The 27537-nt window shown below is 34.7% G+C and overlaps 1 protein-coding gene across 1 annotated transcript in view; it reads left to right on the top strand.

Annotated features, from left to right (window-relative positions):
• ARID2 (AT rich interactive domain 2 (ARID, RFX-like)) overlaps positions 1-27537 on the top strand; it is a 208554-nt gene that overhangs the window by 111904 nt on the left and 69113 nt on the right. The window contains 3 exon segments of the mRNA XM_010837552.1: positions 4574-4707; positions 9978-10196; positions 13610-13677. Of these exon segments, the coding sequence (XP_010835854.1) occupies positions 4574-4707; positions 9978-10196; positions 13610-13677 (421 nt within the window).

The raw sequence follows: 27537 nt of genomic DNA, 5'->3' as shown, positions 1-27537 counted from the left end.
TATATAAATATTATATATTTTTATATAAATATTACATATATTTTTTAATTTTTAAGAATCCTACCAAAATATTTATAAATAAAGTTATGAGATACCTGGAAATTGCTTTAAAATAATTTGGAAAGTGTTGTGAAGATGGTAATTGTGTTATAGATGAAACAAGGTTGACTGTGAATTTTTTCTTTCTTTTTTTTTTACTATGAATTTTGATATCCGCTGATGGGTACTGTTGTAGTAGTTTCTCTACTTTTATGTAAAATCATAAAGTTATTTTTAATTTTCCAAGGGTTAAATTTCTTTGAATTGATTGCAGTTAGAGAATGTGCCTTATACAGTATTTAATCTTAAATTTATTGTGGTTTCCTATGTGACTTGGCATATGATTAGTTTAATAATTTTTGTGGAGATTTGAAAAGAAAATCATTGTGTATCTAATAAATCAGTCTTATTGGTGATTATATTTAAATCTTCTGTGAACTAATTTTTTGTGTACTTAATCTATCAGATACTACAGGAGGCTAAATTTTTCTTCATTCATAACTGTACTGCCTATGTTATTTGATGGTGTCTTGAAAGGACTCTTCCTCCCTCTGTATTGGTCCTACATATTAAACTTTTTAATTGAATAGTGCCATTTAAAATAATTCTTATATTATGCTAAATGTTCACATTTGCCTTCATCCTTTAAATCTGTCATGTATGGCATAGGATCCACCACAAGTAAACTAGGGCCAAGTTGAAAAAAGAAGATGCAATTCACCCCACTTGTCTGTATGTAATGTTGAACTCAGGAACCTCGTTTTCTGTGTCGACTGTTGAGAGAGTAACTGCCATCTGGATTCCAATATTTTACTAGTCTTGAGTCAAAATGTCATGTATTAGGTAGATTACTGAAGGAGGTCTGTAAATACCTGTTTGATTAAAATATATCAACTATTCAAAGCAGTGTAATCGACTTGGAGAAGAAAGAGAAATGTGTAGTGTAATTTTTGTAGTTAAATGAGTGGAACACTGTATATATGTCAGTGTATGAGCTCAGGGTCATGTTAGAGAATTATATCTGAAGACCTAGATTTTGAAATGTAACTTTGTATTTTAGCTGTTTTCTCTTGTCTATTAATTTAGTTTTTAGAAGTATAGCTCTTTGAAAACCAAAAAAGGACTTTATGCTTAATAATTGAGAGAGACAAGAATCAGAACTGGATGCCAAACCCTCTGTTGAACTATGAAAGGTCGAGTCTCAGTTGGAAATGTTTAATCATGAATGAGAACAAGTGCTGACGCTCAAGCCAGGGAAATAAAATTTCAAAAAGTATAACAATTTGCCTAAGCCATAAATTTCTGGAGATTGGAATTATGTAAAGAATCCGTTTGGAGGAATAGAGTTAGAAGAGTCAAGGGACCAGAAGTCATATATTTTAAAAATTGTATGAAAATTTGAATTACAGAGGGGTTTATGTATATAGCATATACTGTTTATTACTAGTACTTGTGGTGTTTCAGTCACTCCATTTTGCTTATGCTCCATTTTGAGTGTTTCAGAAAGGAAAAGGTATTTATGGTTTTTCTTTACTAGTAACGTTTTCTCCCCAACTTTTAAATCTACTACATTCAATTATGGAATTCCCAGGTAAAGAACCTGCCTGCCGTTGCAGAAGACATGAGACGTGGGTCTATCCCTGGGTTGGGAAGATCCCCTGGAGAAGGGCATGGCAACCCACTCCAGTATTGTTGCCTGGAGAATCCCATGGACAGAGGAGAACACCAGGCTGCAATCCAGAAGAACTGCAGTAGTGTGTGACTACTGCAGTGGCTTCGCATGCGCATACACTTAACAATGAATAACGGATTTATAAAGAGCGTCTTAAACATGTTGTTAGTATAACGTTTTGATTTTAAAATTTTACTTTTTCATTGTTATTTTGATTTTATTTAAATGATGTTAGTTAAGAAAAATTATCTTTAACTTGGTTTTAACCATTCCACAGTGAGCTCAATTCTGAAAGAACGTACTTTGTAAAATACCTCTATCGCTACTATTGCCTGCATTATTTCATGTAATGTAGATAAACCCTCATTTGCAGAAAATGTCACATGATTTTTGAGCAGTTGTGTTCAAATTTGGGTAGACTCTTCTTTTGATGATTTTGGCATTAGAAATTCAAAAAGGATAGGTTTGATTTATGACTTATACATAAGTCTATGCTAGAGAGAGACTGTCTCTTTTTAATCATATTTTTGTTTTGATTTATATTCTTTGGCTGTAAATTTTATCTGCTAGGGTACATCACCAGGATCAGGGTGAAATATATGCAGCTGTATACTGTCCTCAGTGCTCAAGGGTTATATGTGGGCATATGTCTCTGCTTTTGTATCTCTGGCAGTGGAGAAAAGTGTTGGGTTCATTAGCTGTCAAGCTACCATTTAGGAAAGAGTTCCTTGCTCAAGTTGAGCTTATATGGAGAACTTAGAAGGAATTGAAAGGGGCAATTTACTTCCTTTTTACTCTCCAAGATGTGAATTGTTGTGCCTTGGAAAGCTGGAAGGGAAAAATGAAGAATTATGATGAGTATCCTTGCTATTAGTTTTTATACCTAAATTTACAGCTTTCATTCATCCTACCTTGAAAGTTACAATTTGCTACTAAAAACACAGCAATACTTCTGAGATCATTGATACCCCTCTCCCTCATCTCAGCTATCTGTTAACTATAAAAGCAAAGGGTTTTTAAATAGTGACTAATGGACTTAATACCTGCCTGGTTCAGGAATGATGGAAAGACTGACCTATAAAATGATCACATCTAGAACTTCACTATGATATTTTTCAGCTTGCTTCTTATGAAGTATAGTAACAAGTTCATTAGGTACAGTATTGTGTTTGACAGGGGTTTGACCAGTTGCTTCCCTATTTAAAAATCTTTCTTGTGGGAATCTTATTATAAACTGGTAGGTGATGATAGATTATCAATTTGGATATTTAATTCTAATTAATATTAAGAAGATTGACTATACCCAGTGATGGTGATATTGTGGGAAACACAGGAACAGTCTTATAAGTTGGTCAAAATATTTTGGGCACATCACTTTTGAGTGAGGATTTGGTCGTATTTCCTATTTAAAGTGATCATACCATTTCCACTGTCTATGGAGAGGAAAATATTCAAACAAGTGCTGAGATTAAGCTAATTGCTGCATGGCCTGTAATAGCAAAAAACAAAACTGCTGCTGTTGCTGCTAAGTCATTTCAGTCATGTCCGACTCTGTGCGACCCCATAGACGGCAGCCCACGAGACTCCGCCGTCCTTGGGATTCTCCAGGCAAGAACACTGGAGTGGGTTGCCATTTCCTTCTCCAGTGCATGAAAGTGAAAAGTGAAAGTGAAGTCGCTCAGTCGTGTCCGACTCTTAGCGACGCCATGAACTGCAGCCCACCAGGCTCCTCCATCCATGGGATTTTCCAGGCAAGAGTACTGGAGTGGGGTGCCATTGCCTTCTCCGAAAAACAAAACTGAACATACCTAAATACGACACCAGCAATCTAGTTAAAATTATGATATATCAGTCAGAGCATATATTATACAGCTGTTAAAAATGACTGAGGTACGGCTGCGCAGGAGCAGGGCAGGGTAATTGAGTCCGAGAGAAAAAGAGGACCCAGAGACCAGGAGGGCCCTCCTTTGGAAGGTCAAGCCATGCCTGGCGGGTTGAGAGGCCAGTTGCCTTCTGGGAGCTGGACACAACCCTCTCCCCAATCTAGAGTTGTGCAGTGGAGGCCTTTTCTCCTAGATTGAATGTGAAACTAGGCAATAAGATGCCCTTCCCATCTGGGAGATAAGGTTACAGAGACCTCTCCCATAGTTTATCATTGTTGCATTGATGATGATTATTATTATTAATTATTATTATTTTATGTCATGTGCATCTGTCCTCTCTCCTATTCTCTTTCTGACATTCCAGACCAGGCCCCTTCCTAGTCCTGGGGCTGATTGAGTCTAGAACCCTTCGTTAGTGTGAAAATGTGTGTCATGTACAGAGTGACAATAGAAATAAATGTTTGGTTTCTTGTGATCAAAAAAAAAAAAAAGACTGAGGTAGTACTCTATGTATTGACCTGCAGGATCTCTAAAATCTGTTGTTAAAATAGGCACAAAAAATATACTGAAGGCACATGTGATAAGTGAGATGGGGAGGCCAGGGACTCTTCTCACTTTTACATTGTTGTTACAATGACCATGTATAATTTGTTTTAATCAGTAAATAAAATGTGCTGTTATTTATCTACATGTAGTTGTCCTTTGATAGTCTTTACTTTTATATTTTTATTTGTACAGTAGTTTGGTCTTTTCTAGGCATTTAAAAGCACTTTTAGAACTATTACATTGAGTTTGTCTCCAATATTACTACTGAAGTGACTATTCCACTAATATAAGAAGTTTGTGGTATCTTGTTAATATTATTGTTATTTTTAAATTTAGGGCCTCTAGAAAAAGAAAACAGATCTATGTGGTAGGAGTTAAAATATACAACATGAATCTATTTTTAAATCTCTGCTGTGCTGTTTTTCTGTTTCAGTTACCTAGAAAAGTACGAGAAAGTTCATCATTTTGGGGAGGATGATGATGAGGTACCACCAGGCAATCCCAAACCACAGCTTCCTATTGGTGCAATTCCATCTTCCTACAATTACCAGCAACACAGTGTGTCAGGTAAATATCACTGGAAAATGAAAAAGGCGTAGGTACACAGTTTTGAGTTCAAATAGAAATCATCCCATGAATTGAATTGGTCCCTTATTTTGCACATGAAAATACTGAGAGCCTTGGGTTACTGCAGCTTCTAGAAATCAGCATGTCACTGGTATAAGGACCCTGTCTGTCACAGCCTACATGGAAGACTTTAGTTGCAGGAATTTTTAGAGTTACAAATATACGTACACTTTCAAATGAAATTTGTTTTTTTTAATTTGGTTAAAGATCAGTTTAACCTAAATTGTCATTAAAACGAGAAGAGGAATGTCCTGTTAGAATTAAGGAAGCCAAAAAATACTCATAGCATCTACTAGATTTTTTACAATTCCTGGCATTCCCAGCACCAGAATTTCTCAGAAATGTTTCTTACTATGTTTCAACTGTTTTCCTGCCATGGTACCAGGGACTTAAGATTTTTTCATTCAAGTCATTCCTATAATGGTTATAGAGGAATCTGCAGCTAAAAAGAACAAGACTCAAGTTGGAAATAGTCAGGTTGAGAGTCTAATGAAGAGGTTCTCGAGGCAGTGTTGATGAGATTTCCAGTGTTTGTGGCTCCAGAAGGTGATGACTAGGAAGAGAGCTCTGAAGAGATAAGCAGGTCTTTTCTTTATTCACCAATATTTGGCCTGAAAAAGAGGAGATAATATCTTTTTCAAGAGGATAGTCTTTATAAAAATATACAGATATCTTGATCTTTATTATTATTCACTGGTACTAATACTGATCTTTTAGGTAATCCTTAGGTTTAAGCTCTCTCATTTGTGCCAGTATCACTGATTTAAAGTTTTCATGGTCTATTTTCAAGTTTCCTCCATGTTGAATTTGACCCTATTTCTTTTCCAATCAGTAATAGCTGAGGAAACAGAATTTCCTAGAATCTGTGATTTTCAGTAGAAGAGATTTCATCTGATGATTTTGCATAACTGAGGCTTGGGGGAGGGGTTGTAGCAGTGGTGAGTGCAAACCAAATCTACCTTTATTTTTAACAAGAAGTTATCACCTCAGGAACCAGTGTTAAAGGACAACATTTTTAGTCATCGTGTAAAAGATCTTGCTTACCGTTTAAGCTGGTTAAATAAAATGAGGTGGTTTGTTAGGTAATATGCTTCCCATTTTTAGGAAGAGCTAATGACCATTATTTAATTCAAGGATGTTATAGAGGCTGTTCCTATACTGAATGAGACCTGGTACTGTAACTTTTAAGACCGTTTTGTAACTCTTTGTTACTGCTACATTATAGCAACAACAGAACTGTCTATTCTTATAGGTTAAATAGAGCTTGGTGTGTATTACACTTCTCAAACTAACCCATTTCAATATTAGATCTAGTTTAAAATGAAATTTTTTTCTGGATCTCCCCCCACCCCCCCCTTCCCTGATTTAAGCATGATTTACTTCAAGAAAGAAGATACTGCTGGTATTTCCGAAGTCTATTGAAAGTCATTGCTAGAACTTTGCAGTTTTTAAAGGAATGATAGAATTCTTAATCTGGTGTTATAATAACTAACTCCTTTCTGATATGCTGTCATATGCCTGCCTTTTGTTATTTAAGGAGAATCTGAGCAGTTATATAACATATGTAGCATGTTTGACAGAATCAGGATTGGGGACTGATAAGAAATAGAAATTACTGGGGAACATCAGACTACAGTATATCTGATTCATACTGAAAAGAGGTGGTGTTTCAGGGCAGCATTTATGAATTTGAAGGTGCTTTTTATTATCCCAGAAGGAGCCATAGCAACATTATGACAGTGTTCTAAAAATCAACATGACTATCAATATATAAAACAAATCCTTCATCAATGATTCTTTTCAAATGCCATTAAGGAAATATAGTAAGCTTCATAGCTGTCAGTGTGTATGTGTGTGCATATTTAAATAAACACCAAAGTAAAATTACATAGTGGTAGATTAAAAGCCTTAGGATATTTTAGGTAGAACATTTAAAAGATTTGTGTCTACATCTTTGATCATATAGCATTACTCTCCTTGTAGGTTTGGATTGATGTATTTGGATACATGTATTTATCTAGAGATGCTTACATTTAAAAAAGCTATTGTAAAACAATACTTTGAAAGGTAATATGGTAAATTTAAATTGGCATTTAGTATGAAGTACAATTCTACTCATAATTGTCATAATAGAATATTGTACATTGATAGAATATGGAACGAAAATTTTATAAGGCTATTGACTCCTTTTGCCCAGTGACTTTAAGCAGCCAAATATGTATTAGGTACATTTTGCTTTGAATTTTAGAATTATTAAACTTTGGCATCAAAATATGGTGATTTTTGTCATTTATTTGCATAATTGTGCACATTTTTCCTTGCCATGAGGACCTAATCTTTTGGTTTTCTTCTTTATTCTTTCTTCCTTGGTATTGATTTGGATACAGTCAGTTCTGCAGAATTGTACTGTAGATTACTAAGAACTTTTTGTTCATCTTCTCTTTCCCTTTAAAATTAAAAAATTAATTTCTAAATTAAAATTTTTAAATTCGTTTGCAGTATCTTTAGTATAAAAATTCTGAAAGGTGAAACTGACACATGACAAACACATTGAAATTAATAGTATTGTAGAATTTAAGAGCTAGCTAGGATTTTAGCGATCATTTAATCCAATTTAATCATTTTGGCCAAAGGAGGCCAAGCACACTATCCATTTACATTTTTGTTACTTAAATTTGGAAAAGCTTTATACAGGAAGATTTATTATTTTGATTTTATCAGTTGTATTAATATTTGAGCAAAGATTTTCCTTTACATGTCCTGTATTACAGATGCTTGAACTACAACGATCACTGCCAGTATCAATGAAAAGAATGCACTGTATGATATTTGTAATATAAACAACATTCCAGGCACAATTCTCCCTTTCCTCTAAACTGATTACCTCAGATTCAGTTAAATTTGTCAGCAGTGATATGTTTGTATAGACACTGTGTGAAGAACATTGAAAATTCCCAATCTCATTCCTGTTATAAAATTGTACCTATTCAAACATACCTCCTTGGGGATGGGAAGGGATGCTCTTTAAATCTTGTAAGCATTTCTCTTATATTATATTCCTAAGAAGGAATCTTTACCAAACATCATATAGTTAAAGGACTTTTCATAATTATCATATTAATTTATTTTATTTTAATTGGAGATGTCTTTTGGCAAAGTCATTCATGTAAGGATGTATTGAGTTGAGTATATGGTGGCATCTGTTATTCTTCAGTAGCAAACAGACCAATTCCAAGATCATATTGAAAGCACAACAAGACTGTGACAGATGTTGAATTATGGGTTCCAGATTTTTATTTCTATTGGAAATTTGCCTGAAAATTTTGTGGAATCTAAAGACTTAACTATTGCTGAAACTTGGCATCTCATGATCAGTTCCAATGTGCAATAAATACCAAAATGTATTTCTATGTTCACAGAAGTCATGTTACATTTTCCCAAGATATTTATGTTATATATGAGAAATGTTCAACCTTAAATATTATAAAGAATCTATGTCAATTCATTTATAATTATATTGTGATACTTAAGGAGAAATTCCTAGAATATTTTAATATTGAAGAGGTGTCTCTTCAAATATCTGTTGGGAAGTGAAGTTTCTTACCTACATGATTTTCTTCTGTGGAATGTTGTGACAATAGATTCCTACTTGCATTCCATTTAGTGACATTCTTAAAAGATTTTTTTTCAAATCCATATTTGCTGAAATGTTTTGTGTAGCAGTTTTCTAACTCTTGTTTCTTTCCTTTTCCCATTACACTAGTTAGATCTTGTATGATAAATGTATTAGGGGTATATGTCTTAGGACATAGCTGCCAAGGCCTAAATTGCACCAGTTTAGAGTCAGTAATTATAAAAATACAACATTTTCTAATATATGTATTATGATTATATATTAGTTTTCTATAATCCTATCTTCAAAGTTTTAAAAATGTTTCAATTCTCCTACATAAAATTTTAGTTAGGAAAAGATTTGTTAGAACACGAAAGTTTGAACTGTAAAGGTAAAAATTTATAAATCAGACTTCATCACAATTAAACCTTCTGTTTTTTGAAGACATTGTTGAGAAAATGAAAAGGGAAACCACTCACTCTCTGGAAGAAAATATTTACAAAACAAATATTAGATAAGTGGCTCATATTCAGAATATTTTAAACTGACAGTACCAAGTGCTGACAAGGATGCACACGAGCACCAAGAAGTTTCATGCATCACTGATGAAAAGACAAGATATTACAGCTAATTTGGAGAACTTTTACAGTTTCTAAACAAAGTTAAACATACATTTTATATGACCGAGCAATCCAAGAGAAATGAAGAAATATGTCTGCACTAAGTCCTGTGTGTGAATGTTATTAGCAACTGTATTCAGAAGTGCTAAAAACTGGAAACAGTCCAGATGTTCTTCAGCTAGGGAGTGGATAAACAAATTGTGTTATAGCCATAATATAACAATTAAGACATACAACGCATCGCAATAAAAAAGAACCAATTACTGATACATACGTTAAAATGGGTATCAACCTCAACATCATTTTGCTAAATGAAAATAAATCAGACACAAAAATATAAGTATTGTGTGATTCTTTTTATTTGGCATTTTGAAATAAAGTAGATCAATGGTTGTTTATGGATAAAGGGGGACACATCAACTACTAAGGAGCATAAAGAAGCTTCTTTGGGATGATAGAAATACTCCCTTATCTCCATTGCAATTGTGGTTAAAAGACTTTCAGAACTCCTAGAACTGTAGAACTGAAAGCATGAACTTTACATTTTAGTTAAATGTCAAAAAAAATCTTACCTGAAAAAGTAATAATCCTCCCAAAACTGGGTAAAGAAGGTAGGCAATGTGTTTTGAAACATGATGTTGTTAAAAATTCCAAAGGAACCAGGCTTTCTGGCTTATAGTACTTAAAAAATCAGAAAAAGTTCCTTGAAATGCAAGAATAAAAAGTGTAGATTAGGTATATTAAAATAATGATACAATAGTTTGGCAATGATATCAAAGAGAATATATGTATTTCTTGTATATTAATACTTTTTGAGGAGTGTAATTTTCACAAGTTCAAAAACTGGACTCTAAACTTCTACTCAGTTTGTATTTTATAAAAGAAAGCAAACTTCTATCCTGTATTTAGAAGATATTAACCAAAAATGATTTCTCATCCTTGATATACTTAACAGTGTTGTTTTTTGTCTTTGTTAGATTATCTCCGTCAGAGTTATGGGCTATCTATGGACTTCAATTCGCCAAATGATTACAATAAACTGGTGCTTTCACTGTTATCTGGACTCCCAAACGAAGTGGACTTTGCTATTAATGTATGCACTCTCCTGTCAAATGAAAGCAAACATGTCATGCAACTTGAAAAAGACCCTAAAATCATCACATTATTACTTGCTAATGCCGGGGTGTTTGACGACAGTAAGTTTTAGGTTTAATGTATTATATAATCATTCTGTTAAAGGTGTGTTTAGATTTTTTTGAAAGGTTTTTAAGGAAAATATTTTCATTAGTCAATATAATAGCATTCTTTATTTGCTTTTGTTATATTAAATGTATCATTTAAAATAATGAATGTCTGGATTTTTTAACCTTATATATTTGAATAGATTAGATATTTAACCTCATTAGAGCTTTCGAAATTAAAATGCTGCATTTTTCTTAGAATAAATGTGGGTTTGTTGATTTGAAATTGTTTGATGCAAACTTTTGATAGAAAAAACTAGACCTGTAAGAAATTGTTTTCTGATGTCTATTTCTGCAGGTGTATAGTTAAATTTTTTAACTAAATAGTTTAGGTCAATGCATTTGAAAATTTGCTGCATAATAATCAAAATAAGGATTATCAAATATTTCATAGTTTTACTTGTAGGATTTTCTAGTTGTAGGTTTTTGTAGATCAGGTTCTTTGTTTTTTGTGAAATTATCTCAAATCTGGATTACTCTTCAGACCAAATTGCACAATTCTGTAATTGTAGTTTAATAGGACTTTAAAAAATAGGTTTTGAAATTTTTTCCTGCTCATAGTTTGTCCTTTTAAAATATCTATGTCAGCTGAATGTTATTGATAGAAAGTTTCTTCTTGCTTCTCAATCCTCCTTCTACCCCAGCAACCATTGTAACTTCTTTTGCCAGAAGTTTATTCTATTAATAGATTAAAGTATTGATACATTTTGCAATTATTTTATCATATAGGAAATTATATAGAATAGTCTGAGAATTTCTTGTAATATTTCATAGGTATATGAGTATTTTTGTGTTTATCTTTAAGTAGCAGTATGTTTGCAAATAAGTTCATTTTTCTGTAATTTTCAAGCATGCTTTTATTTGGGATTATCTAAATAGGATTCCCTTTTTCTTGTTGTTGTTGTTGGCCGTGTCATGCAGGTCATGGGTTCTCAGTTCTCCAACCAGGGATTGAACCCAAGCCCTCAGCAGTGAGAACAGAGTCCTAATCACTGGACTGCCAGGGAGTTCCCTAAATAGAATTCCTTAAAATCTGACATGTATTTATTTTATATGAAGACGTTTTGCAATTAAATTGAAATTAGTTTCTTAAACTTCTGAAACTATTTTTGGTTACAATGTGGAGGAGGAACAAAGATCAGCACTTAATCAGTTTGAATTGTAACTGTGAAGATCTAACTTTCATGGATTTCCACCTCACTTTTATGTTCTTTGCTTTCTAATATTTCATCTTGATCTTTTAAATACATTTTTCAGCATTTAATACAGAATGGAGTTTAACATTGGTTCATTTTTAGAAATCTTAAAATGAAGTTTTTAGAAAGAATAAATATTCTCAGGCCATAATAATTTTGGTGAATTCTTACCATTTAATCATTGGATAAGGATTTCATTTGTATATATATGATAAACTGAGTTTACCAGTTTTAATGCATGAAGTGTGACATTCTTTAGCACTTTTTTTTTTTATCTCAGACTAAATTATTATGTAGAGTAGCAATCATTAATCATTAATATTAGCAAATGCTATTTGAGGAATGTTTCTTTTATTTCAGTAGTCAGAATTTAGAGTTCCAGAGTATATAGGGACTTTATGAAGACCATATACTTTTAAAACAGTGTTTTTACATTATGAAAATATTAAGGGTATGTATGATTATGTATATATTTCATTAGGCTCTTGAGAGGTTTTGAATTTTTTTAGGCATGGAATTTTAATTGAGAGAAAATATAGATACCGCTTCTTTTGAATGTGTGGGATATTTATACATGATATGTGTTTGAAGAAGTATAATAAAAATTCCATGTGCCAAAAATTTAATTTTTCCATCTTATATTTGCATTCAGTGTTCTTTTCCCATGGAGTTTTTCTTTGTAAGGTTTTCTTCAGGACAAACAAAATCTTGTCTTTCTTTAGAAGTATATGGACTTTATTTTTCTGATATAGCTGCTATGTATGTATACATTTGATGAAACTCTTCTTTAGGTCACTGTAGTTAAATTTATTTATTAAAAACTTCACACTTACCCTTTATATCATGTTCTCATGATTCTAATATGAATATAATGTTAAACTGTTTTCATTCCTCACCCTTTTTAATATTTTTTCAATGAAAAGTCTTATTCTTACCTAAGTACTTTAGAAATTTTATTTTAACTCAATAGTAAGTAAATATTACTTGGCTTCCCTGGTGGCTCAGATAGTAGACAATCTGCCTGTAATGCAGGAGGCCCGGTTTCAATCCCTGGGTCAGGAACATCCCCTGGAGAAGGGAATGGCAACCCACTCCAGTATTCTTGCTTAGAGAATTCCATGGACAGTGGAACCTGGCAGACTACAGTCCATGGGGTCTCAATGAGTAGGACATGACTGAGTGACTAACACACACAATATTAAGTAAATATTATGTCTGTAATTAAAGGTGTAATAAGACTACAAACATTCAGTAAATCTGTTACAACAGAAAATACATCCATGTGTTATCCTTGTTATTAACACATCCATTAAGAAGGCTTACTTGTATTTTTTTGAAGAATCAAGTTCATAAAGCTAGTTTTTCTGTTAACAGTTGGCACTATGTAGTTTTCTTCTTCATTTGAAAACCAGTAGCTTTCATTATAGAATATATATAATTATAGATAGTTGATGAAAGTACTTACCTGATTTTTAAAGAGCGATGCCTATTGTGTCACAGTTTAAAAATTTGTATTATATGACTTTACTGTCTAGTCCCATTGCTGACAAAATGAGTTAGCAACATAGAGATGAAAAAAAAAAGGTATAACATGTATCTGTATACCTCAACCTTTGTTGTGAGAGGCAGGGGTAGTGTGTTATTAAGAAGAAGCTTTTGAAAATAAATGGTTTGCGTTTCCTCCTAAAACATCTTTATCAAGAAACTATAAATCAGCTATATGGCTTAGAATGTTTTCTAAAGATTTATTCCTAAAGAATATCTTGCCCATTAATATTTCAAATATAAATTATATAATTATTTTTGAAATGAATGAATATTTAAGATTATAAAAGTTTGGGAACCTAATAGTAACAGCATCAGTTTGACTTTTTAATATTTTTTTCTTCTACAAATCATAACTAATGCAGAGTAATTATTATTGTCTGTGTAACTATTATGAAAGCCAGTTGTGTGTTTTTAGAGTGTGACAAAAACTTTCTTTAAATTCTATAATTTAAAAAACTGTATTTCAAGAGAAATTATCATGACTTTCTATCATTTATTATGAAGCAGTTTTTAGTGAACAAGGTATCTTAAGGTGTATTTTTACTGTTTTTCCAAACCTATCTATTCAGGAACTAAGTGAAATAAGTAATTTCATATTACTGAATATGCTATTTATTCTTTTAGCTTTAGGATCCTTTTCTACTGTATTTGGAGAAGAATGGAAGGAGAAGACTGATAGAGATTTTGTTAAGGTAATTCATGTAAATTAAAATATGAAACATTGCTTTGTATGTAGCCAAGGGCCAAAGGTCAGTTACTTATTTTATATAAGAACTGTGATTAAGCTGAGTAAAAAATATTTTAGAATAGCTAATAAACAAATGAAGTTTTCATTTTATCATATATTGATTTCTAAGAATGATAAATCTGTAACAGAAGCAATAAATCTGAGGATACTCAGACTAAGTAGCAGTTTGGATGATTTCCTTAAGATTATTTTTCAGTTTACTTAATCATTCTTCAGCTGTGTAATATGCCACTAGATTTTTTTGTTAAGTTTAATTATAGTGACTGTGTTTTAATTTCTAGAAATTCTCAAATCTGTGTATATACAAACACATACTTGATAGTGCTAATATCTAAGCCTCCTGTGACTCTGATTCTACTAACTCTGGTTCATGGTGAATTATTCCTTTGTGTTTTTTAATGTTGCTTTATAAATTTCAGCAGACTTATTTATGTAGGATTTTTGTGCAGATTGGCTGGAAAGTATTTTTTCCTTTCTCTGTTGCTTTTGCCAGTCACTTGAAATACTGATCAGAATGACTTTATATTAATTTTTTTATTGGACATTTTTTTGATTACTCTGATAGTAAAAACAAAGTCATGGGAATTGTGAAGCAAGCTAGTGGTGAAATACATTATGGATTGTTTTTAACTCAAAGCTCAAGACAGTCCCTTTTGTCTCTCTTTCTTTGAGGATATTAAACCTTCAAATTTCTCACCATGATAGAGTTGCCTTTTTAATTCCCAACTTTACAAGCTAACCCAGAGTTCTGTATTACCCCATCACCTCTTGATTGAAGTTAGGCAGATAATTTCTTTAACTATAGAAAACTGGTCAATAAACACACACAAAAAAAGTATATTAAAGTAACACATGCCATCACAATGAGGAATAGAGTTGTCAGTATAATCACTAATCACATAAAATCAAGAAGACACAAATACGTTGAAGATGAACAGATGATCACGTCTGTTATATATTTTCATTAATTTCTAGTATTTATATTTTATTCCACATACTGTCTTCTTTGGGTTTAAATCTCTTCACTTTTTCTAATTTCTTGAGCTGGTGCTTGGAGTTACTGATTTTTGTTTCTGTTTTTTCTAATATATATATTTAAAGTCATAAAATTCCATCCAAACACACTTTAACTTTGTACTTCCAATATTGATAATTTCGTATCATTATTATAATGCATTTTAAAATATCTTCTAATGTCCATTATGTTTTTCTCTTTAAGAAAATGGATTATTTAGAAGGGAATTTTCTTAATTTCCAAAAACATATGGAAAACTTCCTAATTTCCTTTTTTTTACTAATATCTAACTGAATTTTAGTATGTTTAGAGAGACTGTTCTGCTTAGTTTTTAATCTTTGAAATGTTTTCACCCATTACTTTGTAGCTTAGCATTGATCACTGTACTTTGCAGATACATTTTTACACCTTGAAGGTTTGTGGCAACCCTGTGTTGAGCAAATTTATCAATGCCATTTTTTCCAACAACATATGTTCATTTCATGTGTCTGTGCTCATTTTGATAATTCATTATTTCAAACTTTTTAATTATTATTTTTTGTTATTGGGTTTGCCAAAAGGTTCATTTTGTTTTTTTTCTGTACAATGGCTTTAGTATTGCTTAGTTGTCTTTAACTTTATTTGAAACAATTTTGGTTGATTGTACTGTGACAGCTGTCATATTGGCATGGGTTAAAAAAAGCTTAACAAAATTGGTGAATTTTTGTATAACCATTTTAATATTGAAGATGGAAGAGAAAACCAACATTTTTGGCATATGATGCTTTATTATTTCAAGAAATGTAAAAATGCAACAGAAACACAAAAAAAGTTTTGTGCAATGTATGGAGAAGGTGCTATGACTAACTGAACATGTTAGAAGTGGTTCATGAAGTTTCCTGCTACAGATTTCTCACTGGGCAATGCTCCTCAGTTGGGTAGACCATTTGAAGTTGATAGTGATCAAATCAAGACATTAATTGAGAATAGTCAGTGTTATGCGGCTGCTGCTACTAAGTCACTTCAGTCGTGTTAGACTCTGTGCGACTCCATAGACTCCATAGAGCCCACCAGGCTCCCCCGTCCCTGGGATTCTCCAGGAAAGAACACTGGAGTGGGTTGTCATTTCCTTCTGCAGTGCATGAAAGTGAAAAGTGAAAGTGAAGTCATTCAGTCGTGTCTGACTCTTAGCGACCCCATAGATGGCAGCCCACCAGGCTCCTCCGCCCATGGGATTTTCCAGGCAAGAGTACTGGAGTCAGTTGCCATTGCCTTCTCCGAGGCAGTGTTATACCATGCAGGAAATAGCTGACATACTCAAAAGATCTAAATCAAGCCTTGAAAGTCATTTGCACCAGCTTGGTTATTTTCATTAGTTAAGCGAATGAAATCTTCTTGACCATATTTCTGGATGTGATTCTCTGCTTAAACATAATGAAAACATTCCATTTTTAAAGCACATTATGACAGGTGATGAAAAGTGAATACGGCAAAATAATGTGGGGCAAAGCAAAATGAACCACCACCAACCACATGGAATACTGGTCTTCATCCAGAGAAGGTGATGTTGTGTATATGCTGGGATTGGAAGGGAGACCTCTATTATCAGTTCCTTCTGGAAAACCAAACTATTAATTCCAACAAGTACTACTCAATTAGACCAACAGGAAGCAGCACTTCACAAAAAGTGTCCAGATTAGTCAACAGAAAACACATCATCTTCCATCTGGATAATGCAAGAACATGTGTTTCTTTGATGACCAGGCAACAACTGTGATAGCTTGGCTAGGACATTAATTCGTCTGCCATATTCATCAGACATTGCACCTTTGGATTTCCACTTATTTCCGTCTTTACAGATTCTCTTAATGGAAAAAATTTCTCCAGTGGGAAAAAGTTTCCTCGAAGACTGTAAAAGGCACCTGGAACAGTTCTTTGCCCAAAAAAGATAAAAAGTTTTGAGATGATGCATATGCAATTACCTGAAAAGTGACAGAATTTAGTAGAACAAAATGATAAATACATTGTTCAATAAAGTTCATGGTAAAAATGAAAAGTATGTCTTTTATTTTTACTTAAAAACTGAAGGGACTTTTTGGCCAATCCACTATTATAGTAGTTTTGGTAATGTATGATCTTTGATTTTGCTACTATGACTTACTGAAGGTTCAGATGATGGTTAGCCTTTTGTTTTTTAGCATTCTTTCCTAATCAAAGGAGATCCAACCTAAAGGAAATCAGTCCTGAATGTTCTTTGGAAGGACTGATGCTGAAGCTGAAACTCCAATTCTTTGGCCACCTGGTGCGAAGAACTGACTCATTGGAAAAGACTCTGATGCTGGGAAAGATTGAAGGCGGGAGGAGAAGGGGCCGAGAGGATGAGATGGTTGGATGGCATCACCGACTCAATGGACCTGAGTTTGGGTAAACTCCGGGAGTTGGTGATGGACAGGGAGCCCTGGCATGCTGCAGTCCATGGGGTTGCAAAGAGTTGGACACAACTGAGCAACTGAACTGACTGGCACTTTTTTGGAGCATAATGCTATTGCACACTTAATAGATTATAGTAGAGTATAAACATAAATATTATAGGCACTGGGAAACCAAAATGTTTGTTTGGGTTGACTCACTTTATTATGATATTTAGTTTATTGTGGTGGTCTGAAACTGAACCTGCAATATCTTCAAGGTGACCTGTGTTCTGAAATTGTTAGGTGTAAGTGTCTACATAAGTCACTTAAGCCAATACAGTTAATCATTAAAAAAAATTTTTTTTATTGGAGTATAGTTGATTTACAGTGTTGTGTTAGTTTCAGGTGAATAGTTGAGTGAATCATTTTTACATATACATGTGTCTATTCTTTTTTACATTCTTTTCTCATAGGTTATTACAGAATATTGAGTAGAATTCTCTATGCTTTTCAGTAGGTCCTTATTAATTATATATTTCATCAAAATACATAAAAATAATAGTGTGTATATGTTAATCCCAGTCTCCTAATTTATCCCCTCCACCCTGCTTGCAACTTTGGTAACCATAAGTTTGTTTTCTACATTTGTGACTCTTTCTGTTTTGTAAATATGTTCGTTTGCACCATTTTTTTTAAGATACCACATATAAGCAATATCATATGATATGTCTTTGTCTGACTTACTTCACTTAGTATGATAATCTCTAGGTCCAACTATGTTGCTGCAAATGACATTTCATTCTTTTTTATGACTGAGTAATATCCCATTGCGTATATTTATGCATTCCTCTGTCAACGGACATTTAGGTTGCTTCCGTGTCTCTTCTATTGTAACTGCTGCTCCAGTGAACATTGGGGTACATGTATCTTTTTGAATTATGGCAACAGCATCAGATATTTATATTTCCAGGGCAATATTGGCTGTTTCATCTGTTTATTTCTTCATTTATGAAGATAAATATGTTAAAAGCACCCAGTTGGATTGTGGAAAATTCTTAAAGAGATAGGAGTACCAGACCACCTTACCTGTCTACTGAAAAACCTGTATGCAGTCAGGAGGCAACAGTTAGAACCGGACGTGGAACAGTTGACTGGTTCAAATCAAAACTGTTGAACTAGTAGGACAAAGTTCATGGATGTATGAACCTTGGGAATGGAGTATGACAAGGCTGTATATCGTCATCCTGCTTACTTAACTTATATGCAGAGTACATCATGTGAAATTCCAGGTTGAATGAATCACAAGCTGGAATCAAGATTGCTGGGAGAAATAACAACAACATCAAATACACAGATGATACCACTCTAATGGCAGAAAGTAAAGAGAAATTAAAGAGCCTCTTGATGAAGATGAAAGAGGAGAGTGAAACAGCTGGCTTAAAATTCAACATTCAAAAAATGAAGATCATGGCATCCAGATGGTGACTGCAGCCATGAAATTAGAACATGCTTACTTCTTGGAAGAAAAGCTATGACAACCCACCCAGTATATTAAAAAGCAAAGACATTACTTTGTTTACTGAGAAAGGTCATATAGTCAAGGCCATGGTTTTTCCAGTAGTCATTTACAGATGTGAGAGTTGGACCATAAAGAAGTCTGAGTGCCACAAAATTGATGCTTTCAAATTGTGGTGCTGGGGAAGACTTGAGAGTCCCGTGGACAGCAAGGAGATCAAACCATTCAATCCTAAAGGAAATAAATTCTGAATATTCATTGGAAGGTCTGATGTTGAAACTGAAGCTCCAGTTCTTTGGCCATTTGATGTGAAGAGCCCATTCATTGGAAAAGACCCTGATACTGGGAAAATTGACGGCAAAAGGAGAAGGGGGTGCAAGAGGGTGAGATGATTAGTTAGCATCACTGACTTAATGGACATGAGTTTGAGCAAACTCCAGGAGATGGTGAAGAACAGTGAGGCCTCACGTGCTGCAGTCCATGGTGTCGCAAAGAATCAAACATGACCTAGTGACTGAACAACAACCTCTTTTTTATTATGACAACACAATCATGATATTTGTATTTCCACACCAATACTGACTGTTTCACCTGTTTATTTCTTCATTTATGAAGAGAAATGGGTTAAAAGCACCCGTTTTGATTGAGGATGTATTTCTTTATCCTTATAGTTCTATAAAGATAGTATTTTCACATTTTGAGAATGCATTATTTAGTGAACACTAGCTGTTACATCCTTCTGGTTAATTGGACATATTATAAAGTCTCCTTTTTACAGTTAAGTCTCCTTTATCCTTTTTTTTTCCTTTCTTTTTTGATCTGCTGTTGTGGTTGTTGTTCAGTCCTCAAGTCATGTCTGACTATCTGCGACTCCATGAAGTGCAGCACGCCAGGGTTCCCTGTCTTTCACTATCTCCCTGAGTTTGCTCAGACTCATGTCCATTGAGTCAGTGATGCCACCCAGCCATCTTATCCTCTGTCACCCCTTTATCCTCTTGCTCTCAATCTTTCCCAGCATCAGAATCTTTTCCAGTGAATTGGCTGTTCGCATCAGGTGGCCAACATATTGGAGATTCAGCTTTAGCATCAGATATTAATGTAACTATATATTTGTGTGTGTGTGTATCAGCTTCCTTTTGGTTGATATTTATATGTTCTTATTTTATATTCAACCTCTTTTATCTTTATATTTTAGATCAGTTTTTTGATAAATAACATATATTTGGGCTTTTTTTTTTTTTGGCTTCTCTGGTGGCTAAGACAGTAAAGAATCTGCCTTCAATATGGGAGACCTGGGTTTGATCCCTGGGTCAGGAAGATTCCCTGGTGAAGGGAATGACTACCCACTCCAGTAATTTTGCCCAGAGAATTCCATGGACAGAGGAGCCTTGCGGGGTACAGTCCATGTGGGTCACAAAGCGTCGGATACAACTGAGTAACTGAGACTTTCACTGGACCTTTTACCTCTTAGTTGGAAAAACTTTGATTTTAAATTAGTGTATATTCCATCTACTTTAAGTATAATTTTGATACATAATTATGTTTAAATTTACCATGTTCTGAATAGGTTTCTAAATGTCTTGCCTGTTTGGTTTTCTTTTCTGTCCTTTCTTACTTTTTTGGAATTGATTGGACTGAGTATTATTTATTTTTTACTATTGTGCCCACTTAGATTTTATATACACTTACTCTGTTTTCTTGTTGATCATATTAGTGCTATTTTAATCCTTATTAATTTTAGTGACTAAATAATAGTAACAATTTAATAAATTAGTACTTACCTCATTTTTTATTTATATACAATTTTTGTTGGGCAATGTTGCTTTTTCAGGTTTCTTAAATAGAATCTTAGACCATTGATTTTAGATTTTTTATCTTGTCTTGTATCAGTATATAAAGCTATCAATTCCCTCTATAAACAACTTGAAATATTTTCCCACAATTTTTATGTTGTCATTATCATTTAGTTCATGGTATTTATTTCCCTTGTGATTTCTTCTTTGACTCATGAGTTATATAGAAATGTTTTATTTCTGTTTTCAAACTACCTTTTATTATTATCATTTACTGTCATTATTATCACTGCTTTTTAATTGCATTCCATTCTGCCAGAGAACATCCCATATGATTTCATTCTTTTTTAATCAAGACTTGTTTTATAGTTCAGCCTACAGTCTTTCTGGTGAATGTTTTATGCATACTTGAATGTTTTTTGGATGTAATATTTGTTGATAACAAGGAGTGTTGACAGTGTTGTTTGATATTTCTGTATCATTGATGTTTTTCTGTATAATTGTTCTATGATTTCTTGAGAGTTGAATGTTGAAATCATAAACTATTTGTATGCCCTGTCAGTGTTTGTATCTCCTATTGGTTATGTCAGTTTTTGCTTCATGTATTTTGAACTCCAATTACTGGCATGTACATTTAGGATTATTATTTTTGCTTGGGTTTATTTAACTTTTTTTCAAGAAATTTGGAATGTTTATGGCAATTACTTGTTCAGTTTTTTTTATTTCCGCTCCTGCCTTTTAGGAACTGTTCTACAAGCCACTGTGGCTCTGTTCCTTGCTTTAAGGCCTTTTCGTTTTCCGTGTACTTCACTGTGGATAGTTTCTATTGTTATGTTTTTATTTTCTGTTTTCTAATTAAGCCCATCTAATCATATTTTTTTATTTCAGATACTGTTTTTCAGTGAAATTCCATTTGACTTTTTTATATTGTCCCATATTGCCCTTAATTATGTTCATATTTTCCTTTAAATGGTTGAACATATTTAATAATAGTTGTCTGAAAATTTTTATCTCCTAGTTTTATTACTTTTTGGGGCTTCCTTGATGGCTCAGAGATTAAAACGTCTGCATGCAATGCGGCAGACCTAGGTTCGATCCCTGGGTCGGGAAGATCCCCTGGAGAATGAAATGGCAACCCACTCCAGTATTCTTGCCCGGAGAATCCCAAGGATGGAGAAGCCTGGTGGGCTACAGTCCACGGGGTCGCAGAGTCGGACACGACTGAGGGACTTAACTTTCTTTATTATTTTTATTATTTCTGGGTCTTTTTTTCTTGAAACACGTTTGCCTTAGTTACGTGTCGTGTTTCCTACTTCCTTTGTATGTGTGCTCAGTTGTTCGGTCGTGTCCGACTCTTTGTAACCCCATTGACTCTAGCCTGCTAGGCTCCTCTGTCCATGGAATTTCCTAGGCAAGAATACAGGGTTTCCATTTTCTACTCTAGCCGATCTTCCCAACAAAAGGACCAAACCTGCATCTCTTACGTTTCCTACACTCAGATCAGATTAGATCAGATCAGTCGCTCAGTCGTGTCCGACTCTTCGCAACCCCATGAATCACAGCACGCCAGGCCTCCCTGGCCATCACCAACTCCCGGAGTTCACTCAGACTCACGTCCATCGAGTCAGTGATGCCATCCAGACATCTCATCCTCTGTCGTCCCTTTCTCCTCCTGCCCCCAATCCCTCCCTGCATCAGTCTTTTCCAATGAGTCAACTCTTCGCATGAGGTGGCCAGAGTACTGGAGTTTCAGCTTTAGCATCAGTCCTTCCAAAGAAATCCCAGGGCTGATCTCCTTCAGAATGGACTGGTTGGATCTCCTTGCAGTCCAAGGGACTCTCAAGAGTCTTCTCCAACACCACAGTTCAGAAGCATCAATTCTTTGGCACTCAGCCTTCTTCACAGTCCAACTCTCACATCCATACATGACCACTGGAAAAACCATAGCCTTGACTAGACGAACCTTTGTTGGCAAAGTAATGTCTCTGCTTTTGAATACGCTATCTAGGTTGGTCATAACTTTCCTTCCAAGGAGTAAGCGTCTTTTAATTTCATGGCTGCAGTCACCATCTGCAGTGATTTTGGAGCCCAGAAAAATAAAGTTTGACACTGTTTCCACTGTTTCCCCATCTATTTCCCATGAAGTGATGGGACTGGATGCCATGATCTTTGTTTTCTGAATGCTGAGCTTTAAGGCAACTTTTTCACTCTCCACCTTCACTTTCATCAAGAGGCTTTTTAGTTCCTCTTCACTTTCTGCCATTAGGGTGGTTTCATCTACATATCTGAGGTGATTGATATTTCTCCCAGCAATCTTGATTCCAGCTTGTGTTTCTTCCAGTCCAACATTTCTCATGATGTACTCTGCATATAAGTGAAATAAGCAGGGTGACAATATACAGCCTTGACGTACTCCTTTTCATATTTGGAACCAGTCTGTTGCTCCATGTCCAGTCTAACTGTTGCTTCCTGACCTGCATACAAATTTCTCAAGAGGCAGGTCAGGTGGTCTGGTATTCCCATCTCTTTCAGAATTTTCCACAGTTTCTTGTGATCCACACAGTCAAAGGCTTTGGCATAGTCAATAAAGCAGAAATAGATATTTTTCTGGAACTCTCTTGTTTTTCCATGATCCAGTGGATGTTGGCAATTTGATCTCTGGTTCTTCTGCCTTTTCTGTAACCAGCTTGAACATCTGGAATTTCACAGTTCACATATTGCTGAAGCCTGGCTTGGAGAATTTTGAGCATTACTTTACTAGCGTGTGAGATGAGTGCAATTGTGCAGTAGTTTGAGCATTCTTTGGCATTGCCTTTCTTTGGGATTGGAATGAAAACGGACCTTTTCCAGTCCTGTGGCCACTGCTGAGTTTTCCAAATTTGCTGGCATATTGAGTGCAGAACTTTCACAGCATCATCTTTTAGGATTTGAAAGAGCTCAACTGGAATTCCATCACCTCCACTAGCTTTGTTCGTAGTGATGCTTTCTAAGGCCCACTTGACTTCACATTCCAGGATGTCTGGCTCTAGGTCAGTGATCACACCATCGTGATTATCTGGGTCGTGAAGATCTTTTTTGTACAGTTCTTCTTTGTATTCTTGCCACCTCTTCTTAATATCTTCTGCTTCTGTTAGGTCCATACCATTTCTGTCCTTTATCGAGCCCATCTTTGCATGAAATGTTCCTTTGGTATCTCTGATTTTCTTGAAGAGATCTCTAATCTTTCCCATTCTGTTGTTTTCCTCTATTTCTTTGCATTGATCGCTGAAGAAGGCTTTCTTATCTCTTCTTGCTATTCTTTGGAACTCTGCCTTCAGATGTTTTTATCTTTCCTTTTCTCCTTTGCTTTTCACTTCTCTTCTTTTCACAGCTATTTGTAAGACCTCCTCAGACAGCCATTTTGCTTTTTTGCATTTCTTTTCCATGGGGATGGTCTTGATCCCTGTCTCCTGTACAATGTCACGAACTTCATTCTGTAGTTCATCAGGCACTCTATCTATCAGATCTAGGCCCTTAAATCTATTTCTCACTTCCACGGTATAATCATAAGGGATTTGATTTAGGTCATACCTGAATGTTCTAGTGGTTTTCCCTACTTTCTTCAATTTCAGTCTGAATTTGGCAATAAGGAGTTCTTGATCTGAGCCACAGTGAGCTCCTGGTCTTGTTTTTGCTGACTGTATAGAGCTTCTCCATCTTTGGCTGCAAAGAATATAATCAGTCTGATTTCGGTGTGGACCATATGGTGATGTCCATGTGTAGAGTCTTCTCTTGTGTTGTTGGAAGAGGGTGTTTGTTATGACCAGTGCATTTTCTTGACAAAACTCTATTGGTCTTTGCCCTGCTTCATTCCATATTCCAAGGCCAACATGCAGATTCTTTACCACTCAACACCTGGGAAGCCCATACCTCTTTGTATATATAATAATTTTTCAATTAGATATAGGTATTGGAATACTACATTGTTTAGTGTCTAGTATTTGGTGTCTTTCACGAATGTTGAAAATTGTTCTGGTATACTTTTAATTAATATATGGGTATTTGTTATGACAAATACAGGACTTGTTCAATTGTTAAGTCATGTCCGACTCTTCATGACCCCATGAACTGCAGCATAACCGGCTTACCTGTCTTTCACTGTCTCCCAGAATTTGCTCAAACTCATGTGTGTGTGTGTGTGTGTGTGTGTGTATACACATATATGTATGTATATGGGGGAACAGAGGGAGAGAGAATTTATCTTCTCGGTTTAGTAATTGCTAGGAACCAGACATCAAATTGCCAACATCCACTGGATCATGGAAAAAGCAAGAGAGTTCCAGAAAAACATCTATTTCTGCTTTATTAACTATGCCAAAGCCCTTGACTGTGTGGATCACAATAAACTGTGGAAAATTCTGAAACAGATGGGAATACCAGACCACCTGATCTGCCTGTTGAGAAATTTGTATGCAGGTCAGGAAGCAACAGTTAGAACTGGACATGGAACAGCAGACTGGTTCCAAATAGGAAAAGGAGTTCGTCAAGGCTGTATATTGTTACCCTGCTTATTTAACTTATATGCAGAGTACATCATGAGAAATGCTGGACTGGAAGAAACACAAGCTGGAATCAAGATTGCCGGGAGAAATATCAATCACCTCAGATATGCAGATGACACCGCCCTTATGGCAGAAAGTGAAGAGGAACTAAAAAGCCTCTTGATGAAAGTGAAAAAGAGAGTGAAAAAGTTGGCTTAAAGCTTAACATTCAGAAAACGAAGATCATGGCATCCGGTCCCATCACTTCATGGGAAATAGATGGGGAAACAGTGGAAACGGTGTCAGACTGTATTTTTTGGGCTCCAAAATCACTGCAGATGGTGACTGCAGCCATGAAATTAAAAGACGCTTACTCCTTGGAAGGAAAGTTAGGACCAACCTAGATAGCATATTCAAAAGCAGAGACATTACTTTGCCAACAAAGGTTCGTCTAGTCAAGGCTGTGGTTTTTCCAGTGGTCATGTATGGATGTGAGAGTTGGACTGTGAAGAAGGCTGAGCGCCGAAGAATTGATGCTTTTGAACTGTGGTGTTGGAGAAGACTCTTGAGAGTCCCTTGGACTGCAAGGAGATCCAACCAGTCCATTCTGAAGGAGATCAGCCCTGGGATTTCTTTGGAAGGACTGATGCTAAAGCTGAAACTCCAATACTTTGGCCACCTCATGTGAAGAGTTGACTCATTGGAAAAGACCCTGATGCTGGGAGGGATTGGGGGCAGGAGGAGAAGGGGACAACAGAGGATGAGATGGCTGGATGGCATCACCAGCTCGATGGACGTGAGTCTGAGTGAACTCCGGGAGTTGGTGATGGCCAGGGAGGCCTGGTGTGCTGCGATTCATAGGGTCACAAAGAGTCGGACACGACTGAGTGACTGAACTGAACTGAACTGATGATCTTTTGGGTTTATTATCTCTGTTCCATTATGTAGAAAAAGTGTCTGTGTAAATGTATGGGGCGGTCATTGGGCTCACCTCATTTGCCTACCATATTTCAGTAAGTACAGTTTTGCATTGTTTTCTTGTCCAGTTTCTTTTAAACACTTGTTTTATACATATTGGTTTATCATGGGATGACTACTGCAGTACCATTATGACCTGGTCAAAATTTTCTTACAAGCATTTTTCATAGATTTTAATTTTATGTATATTTTTACCCATAAGACTTTTTAAAGTATTTTATTTATTCAGCATTTATTTTGATTCAAATCACATCTGCCTTTTCATGCATTTTTTTTCTCTAGTGTGGGTTTGCAGATGACATTTTTCTGTTTTCATTTGTCAGAAAATGTCTTTATTTCAGCTTTTATGTTGAAGAGCAGTTTCACTGTAAAGTTTCTATAATACTTTGCCAAATGTTTACTTCCATGACTTTGAAAATATCCCACTGTCTTCTGGCTTCCATGATTTCTTTTAGAAAGTTTCCTGTAATTTTAGTTGTCTTTAGTTGTCTTTTTCAACATTATCTGTCCCTTTTCCCTCATTTGCATTTAAGATTTTCTTCATCATTGCTTTTCATGAATTTTTTTATGATGCTTCTCCACATTTTATTTATCTTTTCTTAGAGTTTTGAGTGTTTCTTAAGTCTATGGCTTGGCACCTTTCAATTGATTTAGAAAATTCCTTGGCCCTGTCTTTTCAAATACTGTTTTTCCCATTCTTCCTATTTTCCACAGGAACTTCAATTAATTCTGTGTTAGAACTTTTCAGTGTATATGTCTTGAATGATTGTATTCTGTTCATCCTTTTGTCTTTTCATGCTTCTAACTTGATATTTTTCCTGCCATCTCTTCCAGTCACTAATTCTTACCTGAGTGGAATGTAATCATTCATTAAATATGTCCATTCAGTTTTTGTTTTCAGTTCTAAAATTTCTGTTTATCTGTTTCTTAAAGTTTCTGCTTATATGCCAAACTTCAGTCTTATCTTCTGTTTCTTTTTTTTCCCATGATCATTTAAAATTCGTCTCTGATATCTCTCTTATTTGAATTTCCTGTGACCCTTTTTTCTTTGTTATTGAACATTGTCTTCTTCCTTTATATGCCTAGTTTTTTTTATTGTTACCAAACATTTTTTTATCTTGAGTTTTTTTGCATTGAGTCCTTTTGCTCAAAGTCCTTTTGTGGACTTTTTCTCATGTTATGAATTCCTCGAACTGAAATAGTCATTTTGAAATACACATCAGAATGTTTAGAAATAGTGAACTAATACCCCGTGTGCTTCTTTATTAGTTGAGAAGTAATAAGAAGTAATAGAGCTAAATGGCATAGAGAAGTTAAAACTAAAACTCATTCTGTATAGATTTATCAATATAAAGGTGTTTGTTTCTTAGCTTGAAAAAGATTAAGCAGTGGATTTTGACTTATTCCCTCTCTCATAAGGATCAAAAAATAATTTGTAGATATGGAGTACTAAAACACAACCTAAATATCTGGGTTACAAATCTGTAAACATAAATGCTCCACTACTTGCTTTTATATTTTCTTCTAGATACAGATTTACTCAGTAGCTAGCCAGTTATGTCTTAGGAGTCTATAAATAGAAATCTGTTTCT

The sequence above is a fragment of the Bison bison genome, unplaced genomic scaffold (genome assembly GCF_000754665.1).
Source record: "Bison bison bison isolate TAMUID 2011002044 unplaced genomic scaffold, Bison_UMD1.0 scf7180017864077, whole genome shotgun sequence".
NCBI lineage: Eukaryota > Metazoa > Chordata > Mammalia > Artiodactyla > Bovidae > Bison > Bison bison.
Note: the sequence above shows the minus strand (reverse complement) of the source record. Positions and strands in the feature narration are given on the sequence as shown.